The sequence below is a fragment of the Ciconia boyciana genome, chromosome 14, assembly GCF_034638445.1.
Source record: "Ciconia boyciana chromosome 14, ASM3463844v1, whole genome shotgun sequence".
Lineage (NCBI taxonomy): Eukaryota > Metazoa > Chordata > Aves > Ciconiiformes > Ciconiidae > Ciconia > Ciconia boyciana.
In genome coordinates, this window is record NC_132947.1 from 7,938,015 (window position 1) to 7,964,905 (window position 26,891).

The 26,891-nt window shown below is 41.2% G+C and overlaps 1 protein-coding gene across 2 annotated transcripts in view; it reads left to right on the plus strand.

The window, feature by feature from the left end:
* BCAS1 (brain enriched myelin associated protein 1) overlaps positions 1-21,562 on the plus strand; it is a 50,696-nt gene extending 29,134 nt beyond the window's left edge. The window contains exons 8-11 of one of the 2 annotated variants that reach the window (XM_072879459.1): positions 4,709-4,876; positions 11,104-11,169; positions 14,947-15,213; positions 20,660-21,562. In XM_072879459.1, coding sequence (XP_072735560.1) covers positions 4,709-4,876; positions 11,104-11,169; positions 14,947-15,213; positions 20,660-20,734 — 576 coding nt within the window. In that variant the 3' untranslated portion in view covers positions 20,735-21,562. Of the gene's footprint in view, positions 1-4,708; positions 4,877-8,690; positions 8,846-11,103; positions 11,170-14,946; positions 15,214-20,659 lie in introns of those variants that run through there. The other variant, XR_012045172.1, reaches the window with a different exon arrangement.
* Positions 21,563-26,891: the final 5,329 nt, after the last annotated feature.

Genomic DNA, 26,891 nt, shown 5'->3' on the forward strand with positions numbered 1-26,891 from the left:
GTACCCTCCTCAACCCAGTGAATAAAACCAACAGGACTTGTGAGTCAGCGCCACGCTCCTGGGCTGTTTACAGACCAGTGTGCTTTAACTATAAGCTGGCAGGGGCTAATAACAATTAGTTAATAGTCTGAGCTGTTATAGCTCAAGATCTGCGGAGTGGCACCTCCAGGCAGCAGCTGTGGGTCACAGGGGGCTTCAGGGTGAAGGTCCGAGAGCACGTTGATGGCTGAAGCTGAGCCACCTAACTGCAGCAACCTGTCATCTTTGCACTGGCAAAGGAGGGCAGAAAGGTGGATTAAAGTCTCTCTAACCCTCTCTGCTTCCTGCCTGTGAGTCTGTGAGCAGCAGGAACAGATCTCAAGCATGACTGCTCTTTTAAGTGGAAATTTCTTGAGCAAAAGGTCATCTCTCATCTACATTCAGATAAAAGAAAAGCTGCTTCATAAAGAAGGTATGACCCAGGAAAAGCAAAGAACTGTTCCTTGAGCCTAATGAAATGCAGTGGAGAGTGCCAGTTCAGATTCTAGCACAAGATCAAAGCAGGGTACAGTGTTTACCTCAATTCTGAGGAAAGATGCAGCAAGCAAAAGGAAAACTCCTATTAAAGTTATCCAGGTCACAAAATAAGTTACACTCTTATAAAGCAACAGTTTGTATGGTCAGGAACCTAGATAAGAAAATGGTGTAGTAATAGTTCCCCAAAACAAGAACCAGAAGAAGACTCAAAGAGTAGACACAAACTTTCCACCGTAACTGTTTTAAGTAAGCTTATTACTAGGAGAAAACTAGAGACACTGTCGTTTAAGAGATGGAAGAATGCGTCCCAAACATAGTGAAACAAAAAGCCTAGTAAAAAGTAAAATACTCTCCATGGTGCATCACAATAACTGCTGACTTAGGTTGAATTTATTACAATTTGTGTCTAAGGAAACCAGAGGCAGAATTTGGACCCATGAATCCAGCACCCTCAGTTGATGCAATTTACAGGTATAAGGTGATAACTTACATTTATGAGAACACTTACGCATTAAAGACTTACGAAGCTGATAGAGCTGGCTGTTTGCAAATTATTATTATATACAAACTGCAGTTTCATCCTAAAACTAGTCACGAAACTTGATATAATTTTTGTCTTTCTTCCACATGAAGTAAAGAAGTAACTTAGCCCACTGCTCTAGAGAACCTTTTAGGTTAATGTAACATCATTCAAAGTTTATTGACTTTTTATCTTTGTCAAGCTCTTCCTATTACACTTCCAATTCCTGCCAGAAACACCTTGGCAATTCTCTTAAATGCACAAATGCAAATTTTTCTTCCAGTTTCTTAGGGGAAACAGGAACAAAAATTAAAAACTCTGTTCTGAAAAGTATGTCAGAAAACCTTCTTAGCTGAAAGGGGTTTTCCCTTCTACTGAAAGACCATGCGCAGGCATTCCCTGCATCTCTGAAGTACTCAATATATCGTGGTCATGTGTCATCAGTCTCCAAGAATCTGTCACCTTGACCAGTCTTATTTGAGAGGATTTTGTGATGTGTCTAGAGTTTCCTTTTGTCCCAGTATATTTGAATACCCTGATCTGATTGCACAGAAGTTGTGGAACCTCCAGCCTTGGAGATACTAAAAGCTCAGCTTGACAAGTTCCTCAGGAACTTTGAGCAGGACATTGGACTAGGCCTCCAGAGATATCTTGGAAATCACAAAATCATAAAAGAATCTTCAACATCTCTTAATTCAGTCTTACAGAGGGAGATGGGTATACAAGAATGATTCCTGGAGAAAATTACCAGAAATTTATCATAACATTTTAGATAGCAAGCCTAAGATCCCAAACAAGATAACCTGTAACTTCTGCAACAACTTTGATATGCCTAATAGTACCAAATTAAACTAACTGCATAGGTACATTGGATATCTAAGTTTTAAAAAAAAAAAAAAGTAAAAATAAGGTATTCTAAAACAGGATTTAAACTTTCCTAAAGCAGCCTGTGGAATCCATCGAGAAATGTACAAAAAGTCACTGATTACTTTAAACAAATCAATCTCTCTGAATAGTTGACTATCACTTAGCTCTTTCCTTTATTTAAATAGACAGTGCGTTTCGGAGTTTGGCATCTCGCCACAGGATGCATTTGTTATCAGTAGTGACACTAACACCATTGCATAGACACAGCTTGAGAGACAAAACTCATTTGGGTTGCAGCTATAACAGCGTAGCAGTAATATGATCCCAAACTGTAATCTTTGAATGATGAGCTCCCAGAAGCTAGATTGCTGCTTTATTGAGCCACTGTTTCGACTCATGCAATGAATCATTTCCTTCAAGCAAATAGATGGTGAATTGATTATATGTATGTGTGAATAGGCAGAAATATAGATTAAAATTATTATAGATTGATTATCTCAAAAATGTTCATAAATATAAATTAAATCTACAATTCCATGGGGAAGCGGGCTGTGCTGCAGTCATCTCAGGCAGCAGGGGATAATGAATATTTATTCCCTCATCATTCTTCTCCCCCCTACCCCACCCCAAAAAATGCTAGTTTCTTCCACAAAAGAGGAGTAAAGAACAAAGCAAAATCTCTCATGCTGCTGTAGAAGTCCATGGTGAGTCCCATCTTGCATGTGGGGTCCCTTCAACTCAAAAAGAATATGACAGAACTAAAAGGTAAAATACTGAGAGAAAAATGCATTAAATATATTGAATGGCTTCTGTATCAAGACCTACATAAATTAGGATGTTTTTCTTTTTTTTTGGCTCAGAAAGGAGTTGGCAGAAAGAAAGATAACAGTAGCATACAGAATGACTATTGTAACATAAAAGGTGAACAGGAAAGATCAGTCGTTGCTCAAAATGAAAGCAGTAGACAGTATCACATGAAATTATTTAGTGACAAACAAAAAAAGTATTTTTTTTTTAAAAAGCATACTTTAGCTGTAGAATTCTTTGCCACAGGATGCTGCTTGATTTATATGAATCCAGAAATTGTTTAGCTAAATTTCTGTAGGAAAAAAAAAATCCATCAAGGGCTATTAAACTAAAGATGCTACATGGGGAGTTGAAGACAACTAGCGAAGTATATGAGGGCAGTAGTACTGTAAGCTGCTGCTGGAGGAGGCATCCATTTTTGCCACTCTGAGTCAGGATCTGGGGCTGCAGAGAATCTTTGGTGTTATCTTTTAAATTGTTCTCATGTTCATGTGGCTAAAATTAATTTGGTCAAAATAACTATGAGTATGCATTACATGTAAGTTCCTGTAAGTACATGTAAAAATTGTGAAATATAAATAATTGAGACCTATTTACAGGAGTTCTTTCCTATAGTACCCACAGTATACATTTCAGCTGTAACTATGCTGGTTTTTTAAGCAGCAGCATGTGTTGAAATGCCAACACCTAGGGTAACTGCTTCCATTTGATTCAGTATTGGAGGCTGAGGGTGCAACTTCTCCTGCTTTTATAAGGTTCTGTACCTTTCTGCAATAAGCTGCAGAATGATAAAGGGCTTGCTTCAGGTCAAATTACCTGGTTATTAGCATAATAGCTTCTTCTTATGGCAGCGGGATGGGAATCAATTAGTAGTTCTCCAGGGCACAGAAGGATGTTATTTACCAGGGCAGAAAAGTCAGCTAAGGAAATGCACGCTCAGCCTCCTGCCCAGCTGTGCCTCCACCTCCTACAGCAGAAATGTGCCTCCTGTTCACATATTCTGCTCTGCACAGGTCGTTCAGTTAAACACATTGAGCATTCCCAGGATAGCCTTGAGAAAGCTGTGGAATGAGACATGCAGGAGATTAATCAATAAATCTTACGGGGATCCATATTTCAGAGGAATTTACAAACTGCATGCCTCTGGTTGAAGTGCTATTATAATAGAAGGAACTTTCCAGTAATTCACAAAAGCTCAGTGGGACCCAAAATCCTTCTATAAAGGCAATGTTGCCGAGTACCCAGCAGCTTTTCTTCAATTCAAATGAGGGTCATCACTATCAAAGGGGTTGACTGTGACCCATGGGATTAAGTGAAGCAACAGATGAGCTACTTAACTACCTTGTACCTCAAGAAGTCATTTATATCTTTGCAACTGGGAAGAGGAGCTAGTGCTGCGAATGTGACCAGCCTGAGAACGAACGCTGTGGCTGGGACACTGCACTTCTGTATTTCACTCTCTAAGGGTGCTAAACAGAGTTTTAACAATTAATAAAGTCCATGGGGTGTTTTAATTACTTAATCCTCCTCTTTCTTTTGTGTGCAAACTCCTGGGTATGATCGTTCTCATTTTTACTGGTTTTACCTGAGTGTCATCTACTCATGGTACTCATACCAGTGTAAGGGTAAGTAATTTTGTTTAAGTTTTCTTTTTAAATCATAATCAAAGATAAATTATTGTGTTTGGGAACTGGTTCAAGAAAGGGTTTTTCTTCAGTTTAAACAAGTGCTTAAAATCCCACCAGCTTATATACTTTTTTTTAATTGGGATGAATCAAATTCTTGAAGAAACCTGTACAGATACAGGGATGCTGAGAACGCTTTCGTGCCACGCTTGTTCCTGATGCACCAACTGACTGTACTGCTGAAGCACTTTGATTGTAACCTCTTTAAAAAACACCCAGACCTCACTGATTAAGTCTGAATGTTTTTTCCACTTCCTCTTTTTTCTCTTTTTTTCCACTTTTTCCACTTTCCATTTGCCCCAAACAACCCCAGAACGCATTCGAAGAAGCAGAGATCGTAAGCAATGAAAAAGCAGACACGTCTTTAGAAGCGGTGGCTCCTGACAAAGAGGAGAGTAAGAGCCCAGAAGCCGCAGAAGTGAAACCCAGAAGAGAAGAAAGTAAAACGCCCAAAGCAAACCTGCGCAAGTTTTTTAAACTGGTAAGCAAGACACTCCCTCTCAAGAGCCGGGGGCGACGGGTTCACCGCGAGGCAGGCGCTGGTCATTTTGACACTCCTCGAAGACCAGCGGCTGTACGAGCGCAGACCGAAGCCCGACCTCGCCCCGGGGCCGCCGCCGCCTCGAGGCCGCGGCGGGCGCCGCGCGTCCCCCGCGCATTCCGCGTTCTGCGGCGCCCTCTGGCGGCTCGGCCGGGAGCAGCCCCGCGGCTCCGCGCTGCCCGCCCCGCCCCCGCCCTTCTTCCCGCGCCGCGGCGGCGCAGGGCCGTGCGAGGGGCTTGACCCGGCACCCGTGATTGCCGCCGGGGAAGCCTTCGGCTCCACAGACCGCTTCCCTGGGTGGTGGGAGGGGGGGCAGCTGCTCGTCGGGGGAGCCGTCGACTGTTAGCATCGAGCGTCCCTGCGCTGCGCCATCGTTAGGTCCTGCGCTTGCTTCAGGGAGTCCTGTTTTCAGTAGTGAAGCTTTTTTGGGCAGCGGACGTAGGTTAGCTACACTGGCACGTAAAAGGATACAATTGCTGCTTCAAAGACGTTGTACGTTAGAGGGAAAGAAGGACGGCACAAAGTAGAATCTAATCCTCCTTCCCAGAAGGCGCCTGGAGGGCAGAAGGGACGCGCTGAGGTGATGTGGCCGGTACCGCCTGTGGTTGTAGGTGCGCAGAGCTGTGCTGCTGGAGCCGTGTGCCAGTAGCAGCCAGACTGTTCCTCAAAAGAGTCTAGAAAAGTGGCCAGGAAAAGAATCCAAGTCTAGAACTAACACTTCTCCGATTAAAATTGTAGCAGGCCTCGAGGATTTATATAGCAATTGATCTATTTTGGCAAGGTTTGCAAATGTGTATGAACGATTTCTATTTTTAAACAATTCTGGGTTTTTTTCGGGCGGCTACATGGTGTGGGTGTCAGAGTAGCTTATACGTTAAAATGTGAACAACGTAGTTTCTTATAACACGATGTAATAAGCAGCCCAGGTTGTCTGAATTGTCTGCTCACAGGTACATGCTGGTACATACAGCTGTGAACAGTCACATTGTCAAAGGTTAAAATTTGTGAGTCAGACCCTAGAAGGTACAAGCAACGCTCCAAATCCTGATTTATGTTTTATTTCCAAAAAATTGGTGTTTCTTTTATTTTCAGTTGTTTGTTAGCCTCAGCCCAACCCTTGATGGGTGCATTTGCTTTTTCTTCTTCAGAGTCACTTTACTACATAGCGACTCTGGTATATTTGAGGATCTAAGCTTAAATTCTTAGTATCAGCCAACAATTGTGCACCCAGCATGCCTTTAATTCCAAATAACACTTTACAAAATTAGTCAGTTTGGAAAAATCTCAACCTTATTCCTAAATCCAGGGGGACTTGTGGTCATCCTGCATAGAGGCTCGTCACCATGGCACACGCTAGGCGTGCAGAAGGTGACTCAGGAGCAATGCATATCAGACGCTGCTGTCTGTGGCAACCATGACTTCAAATCATGTCACCCTACCAAAAAAAATAGCACCGATTAAAAAATAAAGCTGTTCCACACCCATCTTAGTCACTGTGGAAGAAAACAAGAGTTGTGTTAAAAGCAGTAGATGTAATGCTGCTCTAATCAGAGCAGGGGTTTAATCCAGATTTTGGCCTAGCAAGACAGAACTAGTGTGTAGGCAAACATCTACCCATATGGGAAACAGAATTGTATTAACTGTGTAACTGGTTTTGCAGCTTTTTGAAACCTTTAGTATTCATCTGCTCTACTTTTGGCTATCGATTTCCAAACAGATTGTGGATTATTTTAATGTATTCATTGTCCTTGAAGTACGTCCTAGGCTGTTTCCTCTGAATAACTTTTGGATTACTGGATTGCTGCCACGCTGTTGCGCACAATTGGAGCTATGTAGCTGCCCTACAGCTTTGTGCCAACTGGTCAATCAGTATTTCTGATTCCTAAGGCAGACGGAAGGATTTTAAGCCACTGCTAAACAACTAGCTTCTGTGAAGCTTTTGAACTAGTGGTGAGTGCTAAAAATGCATGAAATGTTTAAGACTCCAACACAGGCTTGATTTTCTCGCAAGGAAAAGTGGGGGAAGCTCCAGTGCTGTGGGGCTGAGAGCTGAGTACTGTAGAGATGTCTAATAGGGCTCTCTTGCTCAGAATAGCTATACTGGCAGACTGTACTGGAAGGTATAATTTCTACTTAGAAAAGGTCCATTTCCACCGTAGTTTTCTCTTGAGATCTGGCGACCCTACAGTAACAGCCGTAAAGTGGAGGAATTCCTGAGCCAGAGGTGCAATAGCTAGCTCACGTCCTGGTAGCAGCGTAGTCCTGGCACCGTGGAGCTCAGAGCAGAGCAAATGAGCATTTGGGGGGGCTCATTTGCAGCCTCCCTAGTCCTCGTGCTAAAGTCATGAGTCTGCTGTTCGTACTAATGCTTGTTAATTTAAAACTAACTCAGACATATGAGAGTTTACACTGCAGCTCTAGCCACAGCATGAATGTACATTTGAGGAGCACAGCAAAGGGCCTGACATCAGACCATCCCCTTGTGCTTTCTCCCTGTGTGAAGAACTCAATCCTTAGCACCTCTTACCTGAAGAACTGGGGATAAAATGATGTCTTCATGTGGTTGCATCTGTTCAACCTCTTTCACTTGCAAATCTGGACAAACCTCAGCCAATGCCTAAATGTACCTTGTGGTGTTCCACCTCCCACAGGTGACACTGGGGCGGGAGGCTCCTGGAGGTGTGGGAAATGCCTTGAAGTGGCATCAGAGCATGTACAGACCATGCCATCCATGTGATGCAGGTTCACTGACTCATCCAGCAGGTCCTCTTGGAGCACTCCTCCTGCCTTGCTGCAGATGGAGCGAGCCCTGAATTCTTATAAGATAGGATCTTAACAAGCACAGGTACTTATGGTCCCTGAAACAAACCATGCTTGTCAATGGGAAGGAATGTGGCAGGACTTCCTCGATACAACCTAGGCTCCTGTTTACTGATAGACTTTATTTTTTGGTCTCCGTTCTGGCAATAGATGGATTGTTGCTCTGGCTGCTGAAAGAGATTGATTTCTAATTTTACATTAATATGATTGTCTACTGGGTTTCTCTTCTGCCTGTAGAAGATGATCCCAAGGTATGCTGATAACATCCACAGTTATGTTACACAGGTCGACCATCCAGGTGCCTAAGAAAAGGTAGCTTATTTTCTTAGGAGTCGAGACTGGGACTCAGAAATTAAGCTTAATTCTACTTCAGTCTGTTCTGAGTCTCAGAGATGCAAGTCCGTTATTCTCCATGTGCCTCAGTTTTGACATATTCTGCCCACAGAGCACAAGCACAGCCTGACAGCAAGTAGACATTTAGATCCATAGCACTATAGGTACCACTGCTGACACAGGGATAGCCATTGCGAGAACTAGGAGTAATTTACTCTGGAAAAGGCAGTGTGTATCTCGAAGACTGCCTGCTGACTTGCTCAGTACAGATGTCCCTTCTTATTTGTGATGAATTGTTTGCAATTGCGAAGGTCACAAAAGTCATTGCTGTGGTTTAAATGGGAGAGGGTTAACTAATGCTATAAAAGCTATTGGGAAATTATAGAAAGATATAAAGTATTAGTTTAAAGCCCTGTGATTCAGTAAGAGATGAAGAAATACCACTGGTCTTTTATCTAAGCCACACCCACATGACTCTGAAATCCTGTGCTTCCAGTTGAAAGTCACTCATGCCTCATTAATCAAAATCAAATAGCTATCTTATTATATATATTTACAGGGTAGGGATACCTCAGACCCAACGCAGATGTCTTGACAGGAATGGCTACGCCTGAGCTAGTCACCCCAGGTCTCCTTTAAAGGCACTGAGTAGAGGTGAGCAGGTCTGAGAGCCCTTAGGATCTAGGACATGTCAGATGATGTAAGCCCTGAAAGTTCCTGCTTTTCTCCATAGAATATAAACAGATGCAAAGCTAGGTAAGATAAATTATTTCAAAATGTCTGTTTTGAGATATTTTGTGGTGATAAGAAGCATGTAAAATGTTTTTTTTTAATCAGAATGAGCAGAATTACCAACTGTAAACCAAGGCTGTAGCCCTTGTCCTCAACCGGGAAGTTGACTGGCAGCACAGTTGGTCTGAGATGGCGTTGAGTATGGTCTCTGCAAATAAAATGTCCTATTTCTGGATTAATGATAGTGCTCCCAAGGAGAATATCTCTTTCTGGAATAACAAAAAAGATTATTTCCAAATTGTCTGCAGTGTCTGTGCTGGCCTGCTTCCCCACATAAATAAACTTTTACATAATAAAATGGAATCAATGGAATCAATTATAATAAAATGGCATTTGGAATCAAGAATAACTATTTTATGTTGTCCCACCTTAATTTTCCTTCATTATTCATGCAAATGCAGCAAGTCTATTGCCTGTCCCTGCCCTCCTCCATTTAAAGATATGCTGATCCACCCTTATCGCCACAGAAAGCAGAAAACCCTTTCAGGAAGCTTTCAGCAGCAGGAATCCTAAATGACCAAAGGCAAGGATAAGAGGTCAGCAGTGCTCTAGAGAGAAACCCTTGTGATCATTACATATACGTTTCACTGAAGGCAAGAGGGAACTTTGTCTAGGCAAAGACCTCAAGGTCTTTACTCTGTTATTTATGTTCTGGTAAAAAAACAAAGAAAAAAAAAAAAAGATGGATTACTAAAGGTTGGTTAAACCAGGTTTTTTTCTTTTTTTCTGTTTTTTTAGGGGGAAAGGTAACAAAGTAGTTGCTGTTATAGCATAAACTCTTTTTTTCTAAAGGCATTTAAAGACTTACTGGAATAGAAATGCAAACTAGATCTTATCGCAATACATCTTCGTACACTCTGGACTGAGTTTCTATCCTGTAATGTTAAGACAGACCACACTGTGCTTCCTCCCCTCCATTTCTGCAACCTCTTACACAGATAAGAGTCACGAGCATAAACATGCAAGAGACTGAGCAGCGGCATGTTACAGAAAGAGAATTTTTCCCACAATTTGTGACAAGTAATGAATTGTCATGGAGTGGTTTAGTTTTCTATCATGCTGCTGCTACATATTGATTTTCTGCGGTTTTACAGGAAAATTGGAGACTGAAATATATCCTTGCAATAACACCATGCATAGGATCAAGCTGATACCGTTGTGCTTCAAGTAACAAATCTACAAGCTGCAGAAAACCACAAATCCGCCTGATCTATCTTTAGAACAAAAGTCACATCCTTTCATTGTTTTCATCAAACTTATGCAATGAAAAATGACATTTAAATTTGGGCACTTTGAAATTCTGGAGTTTATTTTATGCTTTACTGCTAAGCTCTGTGGCTTATATGGTACTCAGGAGAATACCACGTTGAACCCTCTAACACGCTTTTTAATTAAATATGTAGATACTATTCCTTTTGTTTCTTTTATATTACTAATTATAACTAAACCTTAATCTAAGTGTCACAAATCTTGTAATTTTTTTTCATTGAGCTAGTTTTGTCAAACAGGTTTTTCTCATTTTTAAATCTCAATAGAAACAGGGGACCATACCTGAAAAACATATTTCAGAGTCAAGGTTTGTTCTGAGTGACCTGCCAGTGCCGCAGCCTCAGGGTCTGCTCCCATTGTCCTGGCTGGGAAGAGTAACGGCACCAAGAAGGGCCGTTACTTAGATGTATATAGAGAGGAGGCATAAACTGGAAAGCGAAAATTGTGAAAAATGGATGCTGATGATAAAATATAAAAATATATCCATAAAGCTGAGTGGGTTTTAATTATTCACGGGATATGCACTTAGTATGATTGTTAAATAGAAAGGAAGTCCCCCTAGATCTTATGAGACAGATTTGTCTCTGAAAAGCAAGCAAAAGCTCTTTGCTGGAAACCTGCAGTGGCAGGGCTGAGAGCACTGTCTTGTTCACTGGCTGGATATGATCTCTGGTTCACTGCGACCTCATTCATATTTCTCAGGCCTTAATGGGAAAATTGACTTGCAAAAAGCAATCGTTTCACGTAGAAAAGAACTAGCAAAAATCTGCCTTGGAGTTGTGGGTATTTCAAAAATGTTGGTAGAGTTTCTGAAACGTCTGGTTTTGTTTTAGTGTTGTAAAGAGTATCCTTAAATCAAACCTTGCATTTTTTGATTCATGTGTGTTTTCATATTGAATTAATGCCTCAAACAGGAACCCAGTTAGAAGTCCTATAATCCTTTGTTATTTTAGTCAGTCAAGGGTGATGGAGGGACAACCAGTTCAGAAGAGGTAAATGGCCCAAGCCCCAGTCACCAAGTAAGTGCCTGGATTCTTTCATCTTTTGGTGATGGGTTGTTGTCACCTACTTCCATACAACTCTAGCTTTTGAAATGTAAAAATCACTGAAAGAAACCTGCTACTTGCTCAGTGAGCTTCATATGTTTACATATTTCTTATCTATTTTACCTATTCATACTATTAAACAAGATTTTAAAGGGTCACTATTAGATTTTAAAAAATGCTTTTTTCCAGGCGTGTTCCTTTTCTTAAAATAATTAGTGTTTTTATGTTCAATTTTATTCCTATCTCTCTTGCTATTATTTTACTTTCTGCGTGTACCTTGGCTTAGGCAGTGAAACTAAATACACACAGCTAGAATAATTTTTACTTTGTTGATTTACTTGTCTGCTGAGGGAAAGGATCATTGAGGTGGAAACTCTATAGAAGAGAAATTAAAGTGAGAATGAAAACCGTCCACTGCAATTTAACAAAAGCCGTGAAAATATTTTTTCTTATTCTGTTTTTGTTTCTTTCATTCTATGTTCATAAAAGCTAAACCAAATCTTTGGATGTGACCTTTACGTTATATTCTTTATGGCTTTAAAAATGCTTCAGAAAAATCACATTTTCATTAGAAATACAAATACTGTTACCTTTTCGGAGAGTCAAACCCTCATCTGTTGCAAGACAAGATATCCAGAATAATTACATTCTGTAATGAGAGATAAAACACAGGTTCTATGTATAGACATAGGGTTTCCTTTAACCTGAGAGCAAAACTGAAGTTGTTGAAAACTGACCTTTCAGAACTTCCTTTTTTATTTCCTTTTTTAATTAATAGTAAAATTATTTTCTCGCTCTTCCTGTTTTCATGATGTCCTTTGATACTAAGGCTAATCTTTATGAATTATTTCTCTAAAAGCATCCCAAATATAGAAGGTCTTGTCTTGTGGCATTTATTCCTTATTTCATACAGCAGCTTTGTGAAATGGTCTGGGTAAGTGAGTAAAAGTTACAGTCCTGGATCTACTTTATATTATTTTAATTAGTAGCCAGTTTCCTTCCATTTTTTTAAACCAACTTATTAGTCTTCCTTCTTATCTCGCTTGCACTAGTGTAAATTAGCACAGTTTTATTACACAGAAGAGCTCAAGGAAGACTGTATCTGCTGTTGACTTTTTCCTTTTTTAGAATTTCTGTGAAATGATGTCCTTATATTACGCTATCGCATCTCTGGAATGCTGTGATTCTTCGCTTTTCATCACTGCCAATTCTGTATGCTACAGAAATGCATTACAACGTTGATCCAAAATCTGCGGAAATTCAGGGGATCTGCCTTTTGCGCTTAAAAAGCAGCCTTGGATTAAGGTCTCTTGTAACATGATAGGGAAAAATACTATCCTGTTAATTTTTTTTTTTTTCAGTGGCACTGTTAACATTGAGAGAGTAGAAGCAATCTGTCAGGTGCAGATCACCCTTTACAATAAGAAACATTAACATGTTTCATTATTCATAAGCTTCACTTTGTATTTCCTGAGCTGCTCCCATCAATATAAAATATGCCAATTTCCTGCCTTTCAAGGTTAATATGAAACACCTCAAAGAGATTATCTGATTGGAATTTTTTTTCTTATTTTGCCTGGAAAATGTATTATGAATATTTTTTTTTAAGTGTTTTGTTTGACTAACATCAAAGGCCCAAACCTGCTCGCAGAAATAGTCCTGTTGCATCCAGTTCGGATTTGGCTGCAATACTGTAACTGTGAGGCACCTCCACAATCAAACGTGTGGTGAGGAAGACTCAACTCTATTTTTACACCCACAGAATAAACCCACAGATTTCACAGAGTGTTAATAAAGGCTAGAAGTTATTCTGGCACCTTTTAACTCAGACGTATCCAGTCTCATAGCTGTGTTTTGGGTGCCGTGGTTATTTTTGAATTGAATGTGCACATTTGCAATTGTACCAAAGAGAAAGATTTCAAGAGTGAGCTAAGGCAAATAAGAGTAAGAAGGATCTTGTCAAACTAACCAATGGGTTCAGCAACTGAGAGCTTCCCATCTGATAGTTAAAATGAGTCAGAAAGAGACAGAATTAAATTGGGGTTTCTGAAGTTCTGTTCGTCCTTGTGCTGGGAGAGCTCGTGCATCCCTTGGGCACTCAGAAGTGCATCCAAGCAGGTCTCTCTCCTCAAGCGAGGTCAACAAGATGCAGGTAGTGTGTGGTGTCTGTGCAGCCCCAGACGACAGTTCTCCTGTACTCTGAGGTTATTGAATTTGCTTTAATAAACTATTGACACTCAGATGGTGCCTGCTGGTGGTGTATGGGGCCACTGATCACCTGCATCTCCAGATTTCATGTGCTGTCTTCACGTATCTCCTGCAGAACTAGAGCAAAGACTAGCTTCATGACTGTATTTTTTAAGTCTAAAAGCAGACAAGTCTAGGTGTAAGCAAATATATACCCATGTATGTCTGTCCTTTGGAAAAGGATATAATTAAATACAAGCACATATTTTGTTGAGGACTTAAGCTAACTGGTCAAGACTGAATGTATTAAATGGTTGCAGGTTCTATAATTTAAATGTGGGGTTTTTTAAGATTAGGTGGGGAAGAAAGGTGAATCAAGTTAAAAAGGCCAGTGGTAGTATTGCTACCCCCTCTCATTCTTGTTTCCCCAAAATTAGAGTGGTTTGAGGGTTTTTTTAAAATAGATATGAGAGCTGTATTTGCATTCTGTTTCTCTAGAGTTTCTGCTTTCAGGTTTTTCTCTGACATCATGATGTCTAAAAATGTATTTGTTTTTAATGAAAGCTAAGCTTGTCATGTTAAGTGTATAACCCTAGGCCTTTAGAAGAACACCAAATATTTCAAGACTAATGGTAAAATCCCCAAAGTTGGAAAAATTACACAGCATTAAGCTCTGGGCTGTGCCCTGAGGGCAGATGTAAGATTTCCAGCTTTTCAACATGGCAAATTTGTGTGCTATTTTATTATTATGTTAATAAATAAGGCAATATTTTTTGCATAAGAAAAAAGAAAATCCCATTTGCAAACAGATCTCCTAGCAAAACCATATCTAGTCATTTGCTACTCTGCAAACAGTGACAGTTTCATTGTGTTATCCTTTGTTTGCCAGATCTGATTTTTCTCCTGTGAACTTCAAACATATCCCGTACTTCTCAGAGTTTCAGAATCTTTTCCTTTGCTATAAATAGGTGGTCTGTCATTGTGTTTGTCTTTGGGATATTGCTATCTCTTCTTTCGCACTTGTATGTGAAATTTTCTGTGATGCTGTGGCCTTCTATAGCCAAACCCTACGTTACTAATATTTTGGGGGAGTGTTGCAGTTTTATAGCGGAGTTGTTTTTATCCTTTGCTTTATGGTGTCTTTTACTTCTTTTCTCTCCCAAATCTTTCCCTTGCACTTTTTGGGTGCTTTCACAGCCCGGGTTGCAAAAGCTGGGGGAGCCTCAGTTGGCAGTGCATGCTTGTGGCTCTGCATCTTTCTATGCATGTCCTCTGCCTCCTAAAACAGCTTCAGCATAGACATATACATAAATAAAGCAAGTCTATGCCGGGATGGTTTGATCTTGCAGTCTTTGCTCGTGTAAGTAATTCTATCGGCTCCCTGGGAGTCCTTCCCTAAGTCAAGGCTGCAGGAGTTCATCCCAAACTCTGTAAATGAAAACCTGTTGGACAGCAGGATTTCTCCCTGCCAGGTGGCCTTTCATTTTTTAATATATTTATGGATCGCCTTCCAAAATGTTTACATTTCACACTAAAAATAACCATTGTTTGAAACTGCTTTAGACATTAAACTCCACAGAGAGGCCAGTTGCCCCAGCTGAAAGTGAACCTGTGGGCCAAAAGAGCAAAGAGAGTTCAAAAGACAAGAAGTCTACAGTGGAGCTGAGCAAGCAGAAAGGCAGCAAACAGGAAACCAGGGAGCAGCCAGACTCCAGGGAGCAGCAAGCAGCCGAGACCGACTCCATCCAGAACGGAGGAGATGCTTCAAAGGAACCCTCCTTCAAGAAGACAGAGAAGAGGCAGTCACTTGGAGGGTTTTTTAAGGGCCTTGTACGTTGACTTAATCTTACCTTTTTAGTCATTTTTCAGCTGATTTAAGCACCCAGCCTGCAAGCTGTTAAGCATGTGAGATTTGTGCTCGGATGGAGTGCAACTTCACAAGCAGCTTGCAGGACTAAGGCCAAACAACAGCAAGTTTTTGGGCAAAGGTGAGAAAACTTGGGCCTCAGGGAACTGATTCACAGGCAGGTCTGGTTTACTATGGGAGAGCTATAATTGTTCCCACACCCCTGTTGTAGCGGTTCATGCCTCGGCTATGGGGATGACTCGGCTACGGGGATGACTCAACTATTCCTGTAGCAGGTACTGAACCACCTACAAATTGCAGCGTGTTTATTAAGGAAAAGTGGAGGTGGTGCTGGTTTACCAGAGTAACCTGCCTGTCATGATGGTGGTTCAGCTGCTGCTTCAGAGCAGCTGGGACATCCCTGCAAGGCAGGACATCCCTGCAAGGAAAAAATCAAGGTAGATCACTGGGTTGGTGGGAACCAGACAACCATAGTGGTCACAAGATAAGCTCCTCGTGTTAGCAATCAGCTATAGACTAGTTAAAGCACACAAAAAAATACACGTGGTATTTTTTTTCCTGCTTTTTTTATTAAATCTTACCATAAATTTGCTATGCCCCCTTCACTGAAATCTGAAATGTAGAAATTAAAGAATTCAGCATACTAAATATCTGAGTTTCTATAAGGCTTGGTGTTACTGATGCAGCTAGGGGTTCCTCGGGGCATTAAATAAATGTGAACTTTTTTTCCCCTTGTCCATATTCAGGGGCCTATGTAGAAACAAAAGCACAAGTTAGACCTGGGACTGTCTCTCAAGCCTCGGCAAGAGGGCAGATTTCCATTGCTTTTTATAGATCAATTGGAAGGATGCAGTTTGCTCCTTTTTCATCACACTGTCACAACAGCAATGAATCCACAGAGCTATGGGGTCATTTTTAACATCTTTTGGAAAACCTGTGTGTAAACTGAGCTTCATCACAAATTTCAAGTGATGCAAAGAACATCATAAACAGATTTAACTGTTACCTGCAATGATTCCTAGTGAATCTGGCTCCCATGAGAGAAATACAGCTTTTTTTCCTCCCTCCTCACCTTACTTCTAAGGCTGTCAGGAAAGAGAGAGAGCTAGGCAATCTCCAGGTCTGAAAGAAGAGAAGTCAAGCAATATAGATTGAAATGGTAATGCAGATTTGAAAATTAGCCCTGTTAGGACACCGGGTTATAAAGTTAGGCTGCCATGCAGACCAGTATGACTCATTCAGAGGCAGATGTTTTTCCACATCATAAGAAGTGTTTAATTTGCACACATTTCACGGAATTACTATGTATCCTACAGAGGGTGATTTGCATTACCAAAATAATTACATATTAGAAGGGGAATTAAGAACAAAAGAAAAATAACTTTCTGCAGTGTTGATTAGCAACAGTTCAGCCACTTCTGCTTTGTGTTTCACCCCATTGTTCTGGGGCAGAATCCTGGTCCACCATGAACCTGTTGGATTTTGCTGTAGTTTCAACGGAGCAAGGAAGTCCTGGAGCTCACCTGGAGTAACTACCAACTTGCATTGGTTTCCACTCATCTTGACTCCCAGTAAAGTCAAGAGGAGAAATCTTTTTGCTTAGCACAATGTGAAAAAGCCAGGGTATTGTTTTATATGTGTCTGTGAATTATACTAGCTGATTGAAGTTATCAAATACATGCACGCTCATGTGCACTTTTCTTTCCTGACCTGCCTTGCCTCCAAATTCTGTATGAAATTTCTATTGTGCACAACATCGGTGCATGTGTGTAACGCCTGATCCACACTTACAAGCAGGGTGTGTAGGTGTCCTATTCTGCTCTGGGTATTGGCAGCCTCCCCCCAGCAGTGGAATCAGGAGTGCTGCTACTTAAACCGCTTAGATGACGGTAACAGATCTCTTACGTCAACTGGAGGGGAGGAAGACAGCCACGTTTTTTCTGGCATAGGTTATCTAGAAATGGGGCAAATTTTAACTACTTCTATTATTTCTGGAGATAATTGAGATTTGTTTTTCTGGTCTGGAGATTTGTTGAAATTAAGCACTGACAGCCCTTCTTTGTCAAAAATCTCACTGTAGCCACTGTGTGAGAAAGGGTTCGTCTGTTGACAATTGCACTTTATTTTGTATGGTGTCATTCATCCAAGCTGTATCCAGAAATCTTTCACAGAGTTTAACAATAGATACAAATTTAGAATTATTCCAGAAAGGGAGATACAAGGAAGTGCGAGCTAGCGAGGAAACACACTTTCAAGTGCAAGTTCATGAAAGACACAGAGAGGGGCTGGAAAGGTGTCTCTGATGCTAAGGGCAAGAAAAAGCTTTTTGATCAAGACAGGAGATTGTGAAGAGGTAAAAAGACCATTTGGGGAAAAAAATGCAGACTAAAGATAGAGGAAGTAGAGATGTTCTGTGAGATATTTTTGCTTGCTCGAGTAGTACGCCAGAGTCCCTTATCTTCTGTTGCAATTACAGAGGCCAATGGTATTCCTACAGCTTCCCTCTCCCATTAACAAAAGATAGCACTTAAAAAAAAAAGTGAAGCTTTTGATAACAGTATAGCTGATTTGGTAAGTTTATTGTGCTTTTGAACTGGGAGGGAAAAAAACCAAACCCACAACAATGAGATCTGTGCATGGAAAATATCTCACAGAAAATGACTACCTCTTTTTGAATATCCCCAAGAAAATTACCCACACCTAAGAAACCTAGTTCTGCAATGGTTCCAAAAAATAATCTACACATCTCCTAGGTGGTCATACTAAGTCCCAGGAAGGTGTAATGATTAATCTAAAAGTATTAGATCACACACAAACCAATGCCAGAATTTCCCTTTCAAGATACCAGCTTAAATATCTGGTAACAACTCAGCAGAAATATTAAGCTTTATGCTCATAAAATGGAAGCAGGAGATGTTTAAGAGGGGATGCAGAAGGCCTTACTTGCTCATGTAATCTGTGCCCACCAAGCTCCTCCTAAATTCTGGTGAGCTATTTCAATAGCAGCTATTTTAACACCACTCTCTCCTGAATCCATCGATTCCTCTGGGAAAGGGCACAGAGTAAGAGGATGTCATAGTGCAGGAATGCAGCTGATGAGAACACTTCAGTTCAAGCATCTGCTCCCAGTTGGGCTAACAAATACTGAAACTTTTGATAGAAATGGAGCCACTTATGCAAGCAAACAGTGTTATGGCCCGGCTGTGTGGTTTTAGCACAGACGATAAGGTCCAGTGGCTGTTCCTATGGTAAAAGAGATTAATTTATAAGCTATATAAAATGCAAAGGTATTTAGTGAGTCTTAGAAAGATTAGATTAGGAAAAAAAAAAACAAAACCAGAAGATTAATGACATTGTTTTCTGAGCTGGAATAACTCGTACTGCAGTTGTCAGAAGCTGAGAGTGCTTAGCACACGGAAACTATTCTGATCAGAGTATCTGGTATACTGACACAAACTTCTCCTGAGCACAAGCTGGAAAAAAAATACACTCCAATACCATGACATTCCTGTGTATGCACTTTAAAGTGCTCTGCCCAAAATAATATGTTCCAGCTTAGTTGTCACAAGTGCAGGCAACTTCCACCACACTGAAAGGGGTTATGCAAAGTAACTGAGAGCAAGACCTGAGCCAGTGGTACCTGTGCTTCTGAATCTGAGGGCAGAGCTGGAATTTGTCCGTTAAAAGGGCAGGAACAAAGTTCTTTATTTCAGACTGGGCTTGGAAATTCCAGTTTAACAAGAATCATCAGCCAGGCTCCCTCGAAGCTTCCTGCTTTAATCAGCAACCACCTTGAAAATGGGTGCAGCAGGGAGACTGTAGTGTAAGCAAATAACGCGACACTTCTGCAAATGTGCTAAATGAGTCAAAATGGGGATTATCTCAAATGAGCTCCCCCTCCTCTACTCCTCCCTCCATCCATTTATAGGAAGAATGGCAAATAGTATTATCTTGTTTCCTAGATCAGTCTAGAAATGGCTTAATATCTTCATGCATCAGACAGGAACAGCTACAGGTGACAGACTCCATTACTCTTGTAATGTGGGAAATCTTTTAACTGATGTGTAGGTTTTTAGTGTTGCTGGATAAATTTGGAATTACTAGCTCATTTGGTATTGTTTGATGGATATTAGAACCTATTACATTTTTTTATGTCTTCCATTTGCTGCCACATATAAGTGGCCAAAAAAATGTATTCTGTTTTAGAACGTCTTCCAAATTCAACATCAGTGTAAAGCAGAGGCAACCCATTGCAGCCAGTTGAGCTGCACAAGATTACAGTTAGTTTAAGACAGGGGATTCTTTTAGTCCATTGTGATTTTTGGCTACTCTTTTTTATACTTAGATTTTCAGAGGTGAAAAGTTAAAAGAGTATCAGCGAGGTGGAGTCTAATCAGTATAAAAAACCCACTGTTTTTACTTCCCTGAAAGGGATGAGGAACTTGAGATCTTTCACTCTCCTGGTCTGACACAGAATAGTCTTACGGTGGTGATGAGTCAGGTTTCCAGTGTGAAACGTACTGTGTGAAAGGACAATTCGCAAATGATTTTGCACGGTTCCTATTGCAGGGAAAGCACATAGCAGTCACCTTTAGCTTTGCCGTGCTGTCTTTCTGTTCAGCATGTAATGGCTTAGGCATCTGGCTACAAATGGGATTGGCATCCTACGCAATGTTAACAGTGACCTCTGAAATGGTGTTTGTGGATCCATTTGGCTGTTATGTTCTGAAGTTTTGATGACTTCAAGGCCAGTAAAATCAGGTCAAGGCATCTTAACTAAAGCCAAGTTTTTATCTATTACTGGTCAAAAATTTAGTTGGTATAGCTAGGTCTATACATTTCCTTCGTCTAAACTGGATTAGTGTCTTGAACTGGTTCCAAAACCATAATTATTTTTGTAGTGTAAAAAAGCTTTATCACTCTAACATTTTCAAATACCTGTCATGCATAAAAGTATTTAATGTTCCTTTAACTTAGAGCAGACCAAGGCTGGCTATAATACACTATTAATCATGCTTGAAGGACTCTTAGCATGGTTTCAGTGAACCGTTTAGGCCAGGGAAATTTTAGAGAAAGTTATGCCAAAACTACAATACTACAAGTACACAGCAACATGTCTCTGGTATGTTAGTCCAGTTTCTAAAGACAATTGCTTTCCATGCTGACTGGGAAAATTATATTAAAATAACCAACACATTTAGGCAAAGTAGCAAGCAGTAGCTTTCTGGGGTTGTCATGATACAGACGGTGCTCATACACCTATGCATATTAAATAAAGGGCAAATTAAGAAAAGCAGAGAGGTGAAATGAGCAGAAAATATCTGCTAGCAAAACTAACACATAATTCCAGACTTAAGTGTTCTGAAATATTTGAAAATTTTTATAAATTTCTATATCTTACTCCACCAGGGCTCCAAAAGGATGTCTGATGCGGAAGTGCAAACAGATCCAGTGTCTATCCTACCTGCTGGGAAATCCAAGTAATGAATACGCGTGCCTGCTGAAGGATCAGCAGCTCTCTGTAAGCTCCCTTGCAGTAGAGATGAGTCATTATTTTCCTTTACAAGGCTGTCATCGAATGCCTGAGGCTAAAGCAAACATTGGTGTATCATTTAAGGTATATAATTTACAGGGTTTGTTCACTAAATGTTAGAAGGCAACTCTAAAGATCATCAAGCAATGCGTAGTATATTTAAAGAAAGGTCATATGGATGATTTTAAGTCTATAGAGGGTAGAGTATGTAAGGTAAGAAAGTGGCAGTGAATTAAATAAATGGCAGAAAAAAATGCATGTGACAAAGGAATGCAGTTTGTGCAGCAAGGCACGAGCAACAAATCCTCAGCTTTAGAGAGCTTTAAAGCAGCCAGGAAAAAAAAAATCTTCTTTGATAAATGTTATAGTTAAATGTAAAAACAACCAAGTCACCTTTTGTGGTTTTCAATAGAGCTGAAATTAGCAAGAAGTCTGCAGTATAATAGAATCAGTGGTTATAAAGTTATGCTTCGTATTGGTTATTAATGTAAATTAAAACGCTAAAATGCAAAGGCTTTACATGATTGAGACGACTTCTCTCTTGTCTTGGTGAGGTGGGATAACAAATTAAAAACTATTTAAGGTTCTAATAGGAACACAAGGGGGCACCCGCGTCCCCACCGTAGTCCTAACTCAAGTCTGTACCTACAATCCTGTTATTAATGGTTTGCAGGTGATAGGAAACTTAGTTGTTTCAGCAGATATTTGTTTATATCCATACTTGTAATTAATCCTAATAAAAACCAAAATCAAGGCTGTCCAGGCACCTCCCTGCTTCACAAGACTCCTGTAACAACTGTAGTTAATAAATTTTACAGAAAATTAAGCTTCCTGTGGTTTATTCAACCCTGGGCTAACCTGGACGGGGAACTGTGGGCCTGACATTTTAATCCACACTGGCATCTGAATGATACAGTACTGTATATTTTGACCTCCTTATGATTAAATAAACAAATACTTAATCCTTTCAAAAAAATCACTTGCTGCTTTAATCTTAAAACAAAGTTTGTTATTTACATCCCTGTTTTCTGATGACTGATGTGACATTAAGGCGTAAATCAACACACAAAAACCCTGCCTGTGGAGTGAATAGCTGTCATTCTTTCTTTATTTTAGTAAAGATTATAACTGGAAATCAAGTGAGAATTCTGTAAAATCTGCGGAATTACATTTCTACCTAGTCATAGAAGACAGAGGTAAAAGAGCCTTGTTTCTCCATGTGAGCCATTGTAGGTAGGTGGTATTTTTGCACTGGCCTCTGCAAACCTGTGGACTTGCAGCGGATGACCAAAACTTGCCGCTGATTCTATGTGCAGAGAGCACAGACAAAAGGTCCTTTAGTTATAATAGTACTTTCTGTTCTCCTCCCTAGCACAAAGGGCCTTTGATGCCATATAAAGTGATATCAATCAAGACTGCTTACAGATTTCAAACCTGGTTTGTAACGACCTACTTCTACATCTGTGTAGGACCAGTGACTTCTGTGCATCCCCATTTATGGTAGCATGAGAGAAGAATTGGGCTTGTTATATACAGCTTTGCTCCAGAAAAAAGTCTTAGGCTTTGTCTACACTACAAGAGTATACAGCTTTAATTAAATCAGTGCATATAAAGCTACATACAGTGAGACAACCACCATGGTTACATGCTGGTATGAAAGTGCCAGATGTCAGCATAGTGAGTGTTATCAGAAAAGAGGAGTAAGCTATCATGCTATTTGCTGACTTCATACTGCTGTAATTGCCTCTGTATTAGAATAGTATTTAAGCAATTTTCAAACAAAAATATGCTCTGGCTAATTAATTATATTATCGACTGTATAGATATATTATTATAGACACTGTAGATATTAATATTATATTATGGATAGATCAGGCCTTCTGTGGAAGAGAACAACTCGTTCCTTAGTCCGTGCTTTAGGAGCAGGTCTGCATTGATTGAATTCTGTATTCCCGAGGCAATTAGGACTGCTGACCACGTGATTTGACCATAACACTTGGCAATGGGGCTAATTTCAGGAATCAGGAAATCCTCTTGGCAGAAAAACAAGAAAAACAGTAAGTTTGGCTGTGGATGCCCCTTATGCCACTGAGCTATTATTGCAGATGAAAAAACGGTTAGTGCTGGCACCGCCTCCCACGTAGAAACTCCCCATTTTGTTTGATTCCTCTCTGATAACAGGAACAACACAAGCTTTGAAGAAGCAAGTCAGCCTTCTCATAAAGCAGCAACACATGGAGCCCCAAGAGGAAGAAAGGTCTTAGGAGATGCATCCACAGTTAAGTTGAGCTTCCGCATTCCACATGCCATATAAGAAACATAAAAGTACAGCTTTTATGTTCAGGCCCGGTAGAGCTTAACAAGTCATTTGGAAGTCAAAGCTTTGGAAGAGGCTGCATCCAAGACAAAGGAAAAGAGCAGCCAAAGCAATACATTGCATTTAGACTCTTGTCAACAAATAAGCTCTGGTTTTATGCATAAGATCTTTGGAGGGGAACTGAAGCAGATCAGACTGCCTCAAGAGTCTTAAGGTGTGTTTCATGCAGGCGTTTTGGAAGAATTTTAAGAAGCTAATGCAATCTCATAAATATAAAAATGGCAGGCAATGGATTAAAATTGCTGCTTTTTGTGTAAGAAATGCTTCCCTCCAACAGACAGATGTTTATTCCCCCTGCTCTGTAAAAGAGCACGTTCCTGGGTGAGGTCCAGGGCTCTGCCATACGTGTCCCGCTGTCTCCAGGATGAGCCCTCAGTGAGCCAAGCTCGCCATCGAAGCAGGGAGAAGCGAGCAGCTTCACAGCAGGTTGGGTGCCGCAGGTTTTCGTAACCTGAAAGCAAATTATCTCCCATGAAAGTGTATCTGAGCTCAATTGTTCTTCTCTGGAAGCTGTCCAGATGTTTAACTCCACTGCATTTCAAGAAGGTTTTTATAGATAACTCCTGGCAAAGCTGCCCTGCGCTGACTCTTACAATGCACAGCCCGAGTAGAACAATGTGATTTCCGGTATTAAACAGTCCGTCCATTAATTGTGCGCGTAACCAGCAGCTAATTACCAGCACACACAAAACAGGTAATTGCACTTTAGCAGCTATTATTTATTTGGTGTAAGCATTGTCTACAGACCCATGCCTAAAAAAAACCCCAAAGCCTGGTGGTTTTTCGGCCTGCCCTGTCCACTGGTTGTCTTGTGCGTGTCTCGGACAGGGTGTCTCTGAGGGGCCCCGTTAGAGGCCATGGCCAGGGTGGCTGCAGCGAGGCCTGGCCAGGCCTGTCTCCATGACCTGGCCTGTCTCTGTGACCGGGCCTGTCTCCATGGCCGGGCCTGTCTCCGTGACCGGGCCTGTCTCCATGGCCGGGCCTGTCTCCGTGACTGGGCCTGTCTCCGTGACCGGGCCTGTCTCTGTGACCAGGCCTGTCTCTGTGACCAGGCCTGTGTCCATGGCCAGGCCCATCTCCATGGCCAGGCCTGTCTCCACGTCCAGCTGACCACCTGGCCTGAAGTTGCCTGTCCCTGTCCCCGGGGTGGGGAGGGGGACTGGCAGAGTTGTCACACTTCCCCCCACATTTTAGGGGACAGAGGGAAACTGAGGCAGTGCTGAGGGCCGGGCCTGGCCCGTGTCTGTGCTCAGGGACAGTAGGTTTGTGATGGCTGCCGTGACGCTGCCTGGCTTTTCTCTGGCGGGAGTGCTGGGACAGGGCCTGTTGGCAGCTGCAAAATGGCCACAAAGTGTAAGGAATCGATTGGCGGGTCGCAGAAAGAAAGAGACCTTGCTGCATGCGACATGTAGGGGCTGAAGGGTTGCTTTAAAGGCTGGTGCCAGTGCTGTTTGTGTGGGCAGGCACCACACCTCGGTGCCCCACGACCTGCTCCACATGCTTTCAAGGTCTTCTCAGCCTCCTCTGCCTGCTGCTCCTGCCTCGGCCAAAGCGGGGGGACTGCCAAGGAGTTTCTGCGGGTCCCAGCTCCTGCAGAATATATGCCTGAAAATATCATAATTACAGTCTCGTTCCTGCATAATAGGATCTTCCGAGGTTCCTGTTGGGCCACCTGTCTGCTGAAAGCATTTGTTCTGTTGAATTTTGTGCATCCATCAATCACGCTGTATTTGCATTCCCAGGGAGGTTTGCAGAGCGATAAACACCTCTGAGAGTATCTAGAAAGTACAGACTGTCTCCCTTTTGACCATGCCAGGCCTGTATCTACCCTCAGCCTGGTGTTAAGCTGGAGCAGCTTTCCAGTTGGGAATCTGATTAGGATCTTGCCCCTTGTAAGTACGAGATTCTTTGCTTTAGGAGACGGTCTGCTAACACCGAGACCAGGATCTAACATCTGAGGGAGTACAAAGCTGCTTCCAGGGTATATGTGTTTCACATTGCTAGCTTTGCACCCAGGGCATAGAACATGTTTTAAGACTACCTTAATACCTTTTTATATGTAAATGTTTACAGCTGACTCTGAGGCAACTTATGCAACAAAATCCATGGTTTCATACACAGAAAAGATAGCGCAACAGGAGATAAACAGCCAGTGTTAATGCACAGATGAGTTGTGGCTGCAGGAAGTGACTCCATTTATGAGGTTAGAGACGGAATAGCTCTAATTTCTGTATACTCATTTGAGGATATCAGTGAAGAATCTGGATTTGCTATAGACTCCACCTCTTCTGGATAACACACCCAGGTCTTTACTGGCAACTTCAGCAGTTTAGCAGTTCTGAGAACACAAAAACAGGAAATTCTGCAGCAGCCTTGACGGAGGCTGAAGATGTGTATAAATTCCTTAAAGATTGTATTATTTTCTGAAAACAAATTATCAAAAGCCTTGAAGAAGAATAAATCCCTTATCAACACTCTTTGCTTTTACTTATTCATTTCCTATTAAATTTGTCACCTACTAAACTGCATAGGAAAATAGCCTCCCGCACAGGAAACATTCGCAATTTGACTTTAAACCGGAAGGTACAAAGTCCAAATTCCTTCTTTATCACATCCCACTGTAAGCAGGTGATGCTGCATTCAACACTACCCCTTCACGTACCTTTACACAGAGTAGGAATAAGGTCCCTTATGATTATCGCAATGCATGGGGAATGATAAAGACAGACCCTGGACACAATCTTGAGGACATTTAAAGCATGATTAGAATTTCGCAGACTCATCTGTGTTGCAGTACCTCACAAATTTTAAGGATGTTTGTGATTTCTTCATTAGAGTTGTTTGGAAAACATAAGCAAAGCGAGGATTAAGTTGCAGAGTTTTCACTATTTTTTTTTCTGTCAGCAGTTTCTAGTCAATTTGAGAAATATCTTCTTAGTTGGTATAAACTGAAATTGTATTACTTGAGTAAATGAGATATTGAAGCAATCCAGTATGTTGAGGCACTGTCATCACAGGAAGCTTTCTCTTTGCAGCTTTTGAGTGCTGGCAGTGGCTGTCGTAAATGAAGGAAAAGAATTGCTTGTGAAAAATTTGCTTGTAAAATTGAGCTTGCCTCTGAAGCAATCTTTATTCTTTTTTTTGACCACTGATTCACCGTATTGGAAAAGCATGTAATTATCGAATGCCCTGTTCCTACACAAATAGATTATATAACCCCTGATAAGCAAAAGACTGATAGAAATAAGAACATATGTCTGTCTGGTAGAACTGAAAATCTTCCTATCACTCATTCACTTTAGAAGGCTCAAATCAAAACACTGCTGTCACGATTCCTCTGCAGGCAGGTTGTCACAGAGCACTGCATTCAGGGAGCGTCTCCCTTCAAGGGCACAAACAGAGGGTTTGGAAGAAAGTGTGGGATTTTGCCAGCAGCTGGCTTCAGCCCCCACCGGTGTGGGCTGGGAGGGAGCGTGGGTTAACAGGGCAGTGGGCAGTGCTGTAATCACTGCTACAATGTGAGGCTTGTAGGAACAGCAAGAATTTAGTTTGCAGATGTCCTGCTGCTGGCTTCTGATCCCGCGTCTGTTCCTTCTCAAAGCCTTCTCACTCAGCCTCTGTATAGGAGGCCATAAATTCCTATCTCTACATAGTTTACACTATTTCTAGTAAATATATTAACATACGTGCTTGTTGCCACCACTCTGGGGGTGATACTATGTTATGTATGA